At 40.0% G+C, this 10710-nt stretch overlaps 1 protein-coding gene across 2 annotated transcripts; it reads left to right on the forward strand.

Annotated features, from left to right (window-relative positions):
- Positions 1-494: 494 nt before the first annotated feature.
- Positions 495-9824, forward strand: LOC110534462 (beta-1,4-galactosyltransferase 1). 2 transcript variants are annotated; one of them, XM_021619331.3, is made up of 6 exons: positions 495-1360; positions 2677-2912; positions 7158-7345; positions 7558-7680; positions 8061-8165; positions 8409-9824. In XM_021619331.3, exons 1-6 carry the CDS (start codon positions 970-972, stop codon positions 8536-8538), a joined length of 1173 nt encoding a protein of 390 aa, XP_021475006.3. In that variant the 5' UTR covers positions 495-969; the 3' UTR covers positions 8539-9824. The 2 variants fall into 2 exon arrangements, with proteins under 2 accessions (XP_021475006.3, XP_021475007.1); XM_021619332.3 differs by lacking the exons at positions 495-1360; positions 2677-2912 and adding an exon at positions 6142-6308.
- Positions 9825-10710: the final 886 nt, after the last annotated feature.

Raw genomic sequence — 10710 nt, forward strand, 5'->3', positions numbered from 1 at the left:
AACAAAATAACAAACCGTGAAGCTATACAAACGAGTGCTGACATGCAACTACACATAGACAAGATCCCACAAAACACACAAAAAAGAAATGGCTACCTAAATATGAACCCCAATCAGAGACAACGATAAACAGCTGTCTCTGATTGAGAACCATATCAGGCCAACATAGAAATACAAAAACCCCTAGACCTTCAACAACCCTAAACATAAAAAACCCCTAGACAATGAAAAACTAGCGCACCCACCCTAGTCACACCCTGACCTAACCAAAATATAAAGAAAACAGAGATATCTAAGGTCAGGGCGTGACACATAAACCCTTCTCATAAAACATTATAAAGGATTACACTTGCTTAGAACAAGAAATAAAGGAGTGTATACATCGATTATGCTGGTATTGATTTTAAATTTGTATTAAATCAAATGATTTTCAAATGCAGGCCTATAGCGTCAGAGAAACAAGTAGCCTAGCCCTGGCCTTAAGGCTAAAACGTTTTCCGGAGGAAAAAAATAGCCTACATCACAGGCATCTGGTCCCTCTCCTAGAGTGAATTCAAATTCAAACAAATCTCAACCTAGGGACTTGCAAATTAATAAAGACTTCGTAATGAGTATATTTTGGGCATTTTACTGAATAGTTTGCTAGTGTAGTTCCCTAGTAGACTAGGATTTCCTCGTCGTGACTTTTATTATTGAGGAAGCTACAGGTCCACGAGCTGTCATATTACTGCCATAAAGTGTAGTACAGAGTGAATTCACTCTCCGGAGCCTACGTCAAACTGATGGTCACGGCCAGCATGCCACCACCACATAGTAGAGGAAAATATGATCTTACCTTGTTTTATTTTTAAAGTCTTTAAACTATACTGAGTTTTGCAACAAATAAATAGAGTATTTGTAAATTGCTTTTTTTAATACCGTCGGTTGCGTAAACGTTGTGTGTTTCGTTCGGCATATGACAACCGCATTATGCTCGACTCATCTCTCAACTTTAGGCTGCGGAGGAAAGGCTGCACCTTGGTTGTAGTTTTAGGTGTTATTAATCTCTTAGTGGCTTTATTTTATTTCATGGGTTACTCGAATGGGTTCTCACCAAACCAACATATACAGACACAGACGCGAATTGAAACTGATTTTATTACCGTGACACTTCCATCGGAAGATATTGGACATCACGACCTTAATAACAGCGTTGTAACATTGCAAACTCCGAAGCTTCACGATATACATTTACCCAATACAACTACTACAACAACTAATAACACTACTACTACTACTACTACTACTACTACTACTACTACTACTACAACAACTTCGTGGAAAAAGTTAGAAAAATGTCCTGATCCGTCTCCACATCTTGGTAAGTAGCCTATGATTTCATCAATTCATTTTATTGCAAGGGCTGTTATTTAATCAAACATGCACAGCAGAAACATTACAATATAGTGAATTATACATGCAACTGTTATAAACATGTAAGAGGAGTCTTTATAACACATTATTAGACTATTTCTATGCAGATTTTCTTTCTCTCAAATTCTTCTGTCATGCACATATTGACTATTCCCCCCCTAATCCAACATGAAACCTAAATCCAGGTAGTTTGGCCTCCCAGGGAAATACATTCAAATGTTTTATATTTAATCGAACTGTTTTGCCAAAAATAACAAGTAAATAAACATGCTGCATATCCTTGAAATATATATAATTATCAGCTGTTGAGCATGAAAACCCCAGCAGTGTTGCAGTTCTTGATACAAACCGGTGAGTCTGGCACCTACTAGGCAAGCCGGTGAGTCTGGCACCTACTAGGCAAGCTGGTGAGTCTGGCACCCCAAAGGCAGTTACATTTTTTGTCTTGTCCATTCACCCTCTGAATGGCACACATACAAAAATTCATGTCTCAATTGTCTCAAGGCTTAAAAATCCTTCTTTAGACCGTCTCCTCCCCTTCATCAACACTGATTGAAGTGGATTTAACAAGTGATATCAATAAGGGATCATAGCTTTCACCTGGATTCACCTGGTCAGTCTGTCATGGAAAGAACAGGTGTTCTTTATGTTTTGTATACTGGCACAGTTGCATAAAACATTGTGTTATGTAGTTATACATATATTATGTAGTTATACAGATATTATGTAGTTGTGCATCTCATATTAGGCCTACATTTCCTGCCTTTAACTGAAAGTCGATACGAGGAATGATCACTCGATTTATTTCATGTTAAGCCGAGCTGCATTGTGAAGTTTGCGCCCTGCTGCTGAAGATACAAAATGTTCTGTGTTCAGCTCAATCATGGCTCGGGGAAAATACTTTCAACAGCATAGACCATATTTTTTTGGGGGGGGGGGGGGGGGGGGGGGCGAGATAACACATATTTCCTCTTAACCCCTGAACTGCCTGTTGCAAAGAGACAAGCATGAGATATCCGTTAAGTCAGCATCATTTCCTGTGGTTATGGGTGCGTCTGTGCGTGCGTGTGTGTGCATGTGTGTGTGTTCATTTTTTTAATTTTTTTACATGAGGTCAAAGGGTGCAAACTTTGAACAAAGAGAGAGAGATGGAGAGATGGAGGCGTGAAGGCAGAAAGTGAAAAGGAAGTGAATGTGGTAGAGGAGCAGGAAGAGGTGTGTGAGAGTTTGTGACCCAACATATCTGTTTCTCCCGACCTGCAGTTGGGCCTCTCAGGGTTGAGTTCTCTACGCCTGTCAGCTTGGATACAGTGAGGAAGGAGAACCCAGGCCTGCAGGAAGGAGGTCGCTACAAACCACACGACTGTGTCGCCCTCCAAAAGGTTGCTCTCATCATCCCCTTTCGCCTTCGTGACGAGCACCTCAAGTTCTGGCTCTACTACCTCCATCCCATCCTTCAGCGCCAACAGCTGGACTATGGCGTCTACGTCATCAATCAGGTGAAGCCAGAGAAACCAGTCTAATCTCTGTGCATGAGACTGGTTTCATCTATTCACTGATCTAGACTTTCAGAGTCTGTCTGAACAAAGAAAACCGCTCAGTTGTCCGACATTTGTTTATTCATGCCTGAAGGTTTCCACACAAGTAACCTCCCACCCCCTCATTGTAGATAACAGGAAGAATGTTAATGTGTGTCGCAACATCCCGCCCGACAGTTACAAATCAGGGTCTTTAAACCGAGGCTGAGTCTCAGTAGCCTATCCTCGATTCCTTGTGTCCTCTCCTGCCGTCCTCGCTTCCTACAGAAAATGTAAGAGGGAGGAAAGAAGAGGAAATGTAAATGTACAGAATTACGAAATTATAGATTTGTAAGAAATTGCGACGTTTGTGAGAAACTAAGAGAGCTCTGAGAGAGACACTGAAACAGGAGACAGACAGACAAAGCTTGCACTTTCAGCTGTTTCTCCGAGAACAGTTGTTAGAGGGTGGACCGTGGTGGCTGTTATTGCCCCAGGCCCAGCCCGAACCTCAGCCCCAGCTTAGCCCTAGCCCCAGTCCAGCTCCCCAGCCGCCCAGCCCCCCAGCTATATAGCCCCAGCGCCCCAGCTCCACACAAGCCCAGGCCTGTACTTTCAACACAGACATGGTACAGCTGTCAGTTAAAGTTTATACTCACTATCTGTAGACCACCAGCTGTCCTGCTGTGTTTTTCACTAATAATCAGAGGGCACAGCCAAGCCACCATGATGAACATATGGAAACCTTATAAACCAATGTTTTGCAACATGGAGTGTCTCTATCAAATAACTGTGATGCCTGATGTGATGTCATCAAGTATGAGTTTATTCTAAAGCACCTTGTATTGTTTTAACGGACAACATGTCTTACTGTAGGTAGGATAAGAGGAAATAAACATGGTTGACAGACAGCCTCTATTTCCTGATTGTGTGGTAAAGCAGATCCATGTATTCCTGTTTGATGGTTTCTCCAATGGGCAAATGTTTGTTAGTTTAAGTCAACAGATTTAGTGATTGTTAAAGGGTTTTGGACACAGGTGTGTCTTGCTCTCTTTGTGAACAGTTTATTGTCTTGTAAACAGATTAGAAACCAGATATGTTAGAATGAGAGCCCGTCCTACAACATTAGAAGAGAAAAGGCTCACAAGGAAATATTTTGCATGAGGGATTTATTCTTCCCTTTTTCCTCCACACCTTTCCTCCTTTCCACCACATCCATCACCTCAATGAACTCTCTGCCTTTCCTAACCTGTAATGATAAAAAGACAGAGGATTCCTTATTTTTTCTCCCATAGGTTTAAAAAAAAAAAAAAAAAAAAGTACAATTAAAGGGGCAATCCACAGTTGAAACAATAACAAAGCGGACTCCCTGCCTCAGCAAAGACTGATCATCCAAGATATCAACATTATAGTTTTAAGCATATTTTCAGGCTATACATTTACAATGTTTACAAACATTGGAGTATAACCAGCTTATATTTTGGATTCTGATGGAGTATGAAAGTTGAACAAAGCTCAAAGGCATTTAGAAGCTATATTCTTCAAGAATCAATGCGTATCTATCATTAATTTATAAGTCCAAAATTGGATGTAGTAACTACAGATTTCCCCTTTAAAGCATGATTCTTATGAAAATAGTCAGGTACAGTAGTTTTCAGGATATAGCAGGTATCTCTAATTACGAAGATAAAACAAAGGGCGGTCGTATGTACGAGGCGGATCCGAGTGCGGTAGATCAGCGCAGCCGTGTTAAAAATGTTGTTTCGCACAACCTTGAGTGAACAATTGCTTTTCTACAACGGGTTACCAATGAAATGAAACACTTGATTTTGATAAATGTATTTATAGGCTATTATTTCATACCTCGATGAAAATATAGGCCTGACACAAAGCTACGGTTGCTAGCCAAGCCGGCTGGTCGTTCATTCTATAGGCTAGGTTGCCAGAGCCGTGACCCAGTGGTGAAGTCTTTTTGTTCTATATCTATGGACGGTCTAAATGTTCATGGTAACGCTCTTCTCCCTAGCTTGCTAGCTAGCCAACTACGGCTAACACAGTCACGTCAAACAGTGTTCCCAGAATAACAGCAAAGTAGCTGTATTTGCGTTTGTTTAAGCTGTTTTTATTGACATTTATGTGGATACATAACAATAAGCTATAATGATCTCGTTCGGACACTGTTCGGAGGAGCTAGCCAACTACACAACAACACAGTCACTTCAAACTGAAGCTGGAAAAGAAGTTAGTTAGCTGCATTTCATTTAGTTTGATTCATGATTTGGACGGGCTGAGAAAATATGTTTGTCTCGTCCTGACACGATAATCCTCATTTGGGACAGTGAGAGATAGAATTTCATATTTTGAATCAATGTTGTAAATGTCGGAGAGACAGACAGCAACGTACGTACAGTACAAACCCCCGTTGTTGCAAATCAAAAGTATCATTGCGTTTTGGTTAATTTATCCAACGTATGCATCAAATTGTATGTGTCGACTTGACAGAAATAGTAGAAAAAGGTGAATGTTGAACTTTTATTGCACACATATCCAGTAACTATTTTGGAAGCACGGGAGATAATGTCAAGATGCTTTTTTAGTGGAAGTCAAGTTAATGAAGTGCTGGGCTGATGGGACAGTGGATGCGCAGTCATTTCTCTGATAGAACAGAAAACAAGATGCCAATTTTTGCGTTATAGGCTTACCCGTGCTTAACGGGTTATTTGGTATGGCTTAGACCCTCAACCAATCACAAAGCTTATTTTGACCAACCCATTTTAGACCGTTTTTAAAAAAAGTATGGCTTAGAATGCGTCTCAACCAATCACAATGCTTGTTTTGACCAACCTGTTGTAGAATTGTAACTTTAGATTATTAAAAAAAATAATCAAATTCAATATTATTTCATTTTTGTGGTGTATTTGGATGACAGAATCACTACTTGGGACCTAACTGTCAGCTGACGACTACCACACATTGATAGTGAACAGTAGCCTACTCCTATGAAGACGACATTGACAGTGTAGAGGACAGAAGTGTGTCCTTACTTCTTTCTACAGGTGCTTCCTGTTCTTGTGATAACTTAGGCAGCACTTGAAACCAAAATAACATAACTTTTTTCTCTCTCTCTCTGTCTCCCCCTTTCCTCCCTTTCTCTCTCCTCCCACCCCTTCTCTCTCTTTCTCTCTCTCTCTCTCTCTCTCTGTCTTTCTCTTTCCCTCTCTCTATTTCTCACTCTGACATACTAATAACTACTATTAACTCTGTTTCCACTCTCCTAGCACTGCATGTCTGCAACCAATCACATCTCAGCTAAAGTATGGTTGGGTTATTCCAATGCTCGGTGGCTTTCTTCTTCTCTTTCTGCTTTCTTCTTCTGAGGTAACTAAGAACTTTATGGTTCTCTAACACGCCACTGATTATTTAGTGTACTGCATGATGGTTATGAAAATATTGTTTACTTTCCTCATATGAGATAAGGACAAGACCTGTCTGGGGCTCCTAGGGGTGCCTTCGCAGACACACATTAAGCATAGTCCGAGACTAAACTGCTTTTGAGACCAGGACGAGGCTTAATCTGTGTCCAAGAGGCAGGCCCCTGGTGACTGTCTTTTAGAAGGTGGTGCGTTGACCTGAAGTAATCTGTAATAGAAAAAAAGTAGCGAGTGAGGCCCTTCCCTTTTTTTCTGGTACTTTGCTCATATGCTAATGACAATGTGAAGTTAGCTGGGTGCGAGGGAAAGAGAGCTGTAATGGTGCAGCTCAGTAGATCTTCAGGCTGTCAGTGACTTAGATAACTGGTTGGCTTGGTTATTTTATTTGACCTTTATTTAACTAGGCAAGTCAGTTAAGAACAAATTCTTATTGACGATGATGGCCTACCCCGGCCAAACCCTAAACCGGACGACGCTGCGCCACTCGGGAGCCCCTTCTCATTAAATGTTGAAATAGTTTACCCAACAATGGAAGATCTGATGGCTAAGTGACAGCTAAGAAGAATAACATTATCATTTCTATGCATTTGATGTGGTTGTCCCGCCTAGATAACTGTACGTTGCTCTGGATAAGAGTGTCTGCTAAATGACAAAAATTAGCATATACCGGAACTTACATTTTTTTTCGATGAATTAAACATTTTCTATGGACAAACGTTATTCAATTATATGTGAATTAGTTGGCAAATAATTTAGCGTACCCATGTTTTGAAAATGACTGTAACTTCTTCATTAGGATGGAGACAACACGTTCAACAGGGCCAAGCTGATGAACATTGGCTATGCTGAGGCACTGAAAGAGTATGACTACGACTGCTTTGTGTTCAGTGACGTGGACCTCATCCCCATGGATGACCGCAACACCTACAAATGCTTCCGCCAGCCCAGACACCTGTCTGTCTCCATGGACAAGTTTGGCTTCAAGTACGGCACAAAACTCAACCGACAACTTCTATCTAATGCATCATCATTATTTTGATTCATTGGGACTCTCCCTCTTCCTCAGTTCATACCATGAGTACATAGCTAGAAGAGTAGTAAACAAGTATATCTATTTATGCTTAGCCTACTCTTTTCATTACTTGGCTCTTTGTATGGGCCAGATGAGAAATATTTTGTCTTTGTCTCATCCATAGGTTGCCCTATAACCAGTACTTTGGCGGTGTCTCAGCGTTAAGTAAGGAGCAGTTCCTGGAAATCAATGGCTTTCCCAACAACTACTGGGGCTGGGGTGGGGAAGATGACGACATTTTCAACAGGCAAGACAGTGCATTCCAATCCAAACAGATTTTTAAAGCATTACAGATGAGCCTATATTAAAGTCAGACTTGGCAATGGGACATCATCACTTTCTAATGTTAGGGTGTTAGGGTCGGTCAATTCAGGAAGTAAACTGAAATGGCAATTCTTTTTTCAAGGATTTTTCAATCAATTGAAAAGGAGAAGTTATTTACTTAAAAAGTTGAATTTATTTTCTCAGATCACTTTCTGAATTGAATAAGAATTGACCCCAACCATTTTGAATTTTTACCTCAAATCACTTCCTGAATTGAATTAGAATTGACCCCAACCCTGAATTCCACAGTATTTCCAACTTGTATGCAAAATCCATTATAATAATAAACTCTGATTTCCACAGGGTGAGCTCTAGAGGAATGTCCATCTCTCGTCCAGATAGCGAGGTTGGAAAATGCCGGATGATCCGTCACGAAAGAGACAAACTGAACGACCCAAATCCTCAGAGGTAAAGCTTTAGATTAGAACAACCACATTCACCAGGTTCCCCACAAGGTTGTGTCTTTAAAAGAAGAATTTAGATTTTAAGGGGAAAGTTTTTCTTTCTTCATGATAATATCAGCATTGATACTCTGCCATCACAGCCAAGAAAATATTGGCTATTGTATGGCCCCAGAATTGACATATCAGTGCATCCCAAATATCTTCATATGAGGATGGTATACTGATAGTCGTTTCCTTTGTATCGCAGGTTTGACAGGATACAACGCACAAGACTGACGATGAATACCGATGGTATAAACTCTCTCAAGTACGAAGTCGTCAAAGTGGAAAAGGATCCTCTGTTCACGAAAATCACAGTAGATGTGGGGAAACCTTAGTGAAAGTGGATAAATGTGAGGAGTTATTTTGCATAACACTTATCACACGGTGGTGGGCAGAGAAAGCACGGCGGAACCATGGAATACAATACCGAGAATACTCTGAATTCTCTGGGAACACAGGCATTTATTGTGGAAACAAATGGACAGCACTTGGATGAATGGGATGGCACAACAAGACCTTATAAATATCAGAGTGGATCAAAATGTTTGGTCAACGTGTTTGACTTCTAATGGCAGTACAAAAGGGAAGGGGCGTGGGACGAATAAGTTATTTTGTACATCACTTATCACACGGTGGTGGGCAGAGAAAGCACGGCGGAACCATAGAATACAATACCGAGAATACTCTGAATTCTCTGGGAACACAGGCATTTATTGTGGAAACAAATGGACAGCACTTGGATGAATGGGATGGCACAACAAGACCTTATAAATATCAGAGTGGATCAAAATGTTTGGTCAACGTGTTTGACTTCTAATGGCAGTACAAAAGGGAAGGGGCGTGGGACGAATAAGTTATTTTGTACATAATTTGTAATGAGTTGCCTTTGTGTAATTCGGTAAGGGACAACTACTTGATTTAAATGCGTATATAAGTTTAATAAATATGTATATAGTTAATACATATTTTATACATTTGTTTCTTTCTTCTTGCATTTTTTTGGCAGAGATATTTGAGATGATTATGGTTTAATATATTTTGCAGAAATGTTTCCCATGTTTGAAACTGTGTGAAAGGTCTTAATCCCGATCTACAGCAACTGTTGGTTTGGTTACTTATACATGTTTCCCAAAACATCAGTTGATACACACTTGTTTGCTGTATTCTGTCCATTCACTACCTGTGACATGATCACTTCCATGCTTCTTTACATTCAAAACCTAGGCAGTACCTGTTACATGAATGATCACTTCCATGCTTCTTTACATTCAAAACCTATCCAGTACCTGTTACATGAATGATCACTTCCATGCTTCTTTACATTCAAAACCTATCCAGTACCTGTTACATGAATGATCACTTCCTTTTTTATGCCCGGAGGATGCAAATCAGCCAGGAACAAACATACGACCTACCATCGCGAGGGTGTGGCATGTAGGTATGGTCAGTCTCAGTCCCCACCCACTTGGCTTATCTTAAATGTGTGGAAAAACAGGTGTGGTGGACTCAACCTGTCATTGTGTTTCATGTGACTGAAAGTAAAAGCCTAATGTCTGGTGTTCAGTCATTGGAATAGAACAAGGAGAAGTTATTAAGTAAAATAAAACGTTTTACATTTGAATTATTCAAATAATTGTTTTATTGAATACGTTTGACTTTATTCTCCCGTTGGGCTATTGAATACATACATTTATTAGAATTAGAATGATTGGAGTACATGTTTTTATTGAGTTTATTTTATTTCAAGTCTCCAGTTAAGGACTCCAAAAAGTGCCTACAGACCTAGTACTGTGTTTGATTTTCGTCCTGTTACAAGGAAACCAGTAACGTATAAGTAATTTGTGCTTAGTCATTTTAGCTGCTGTTGCATCAATATGTTTTGACCATTTCAGTTTACAATCCAGGGTTACACCAAGCAGTTTAGTCTCCTCAATTTGCCCAGATAGGTTGTATTTATATATATTTAGGACTAGCTTATTACCAGTCAATCCTTCTCAAACTGACTGTAGCTCTTTGTTAAACGTTGCAGGGATTTCACTTGCTGTGGGAACTGACGTGTATAATGTTGAGTCATCAGCGGACACATTGGCTTTACTCAAGGATAGTGGTAGGTCTTCAGTAAAAATAGAGGTATGCCTAACTCTACCTGGTTATCGTCAGAGGCAAGCATTTAAAAACACCCTCTGTGTTCCGTAACTCTCGATCCACAAGCTGCCGCTTATCTTTTCTTTGGATTGGTGGATACATCTCATTATTGTAATCTTCTAAAACGAGGGTCGTTGACGTCAACCGCCTGTATTCAATATAGAGACTCCATGATACTAGCCTAATTTCATGAATATACATAAACATCTCTAGACAACGCCCACTTCAGTGTTTCCTCAAAGTTGCCGGGATGTCACTTGTCCTACTTATATCAGTAGAATCATAACAACTTTGGCATTATTAAACTTCTATTTGATCAAATAAACATCACGTAGCAAATTACAAATAAGCTATACATTTTT

Source organism: Oncorhynchus mykiss, chromosome 10 (assembly GCF_057628025.1).
Source record: "Oncorhynchus mykiss isolate SJ-2025 chromosome 10, ASM5762802v1, whole genome shotgun sequence".
Classification (NCBI taxonomy): Eukaryota; Metazoa; Chordata; class Actinopteri; order Salmoniformes; family Salmonidae; genus Oncorhynchus; species Oncorhynchus mykiss.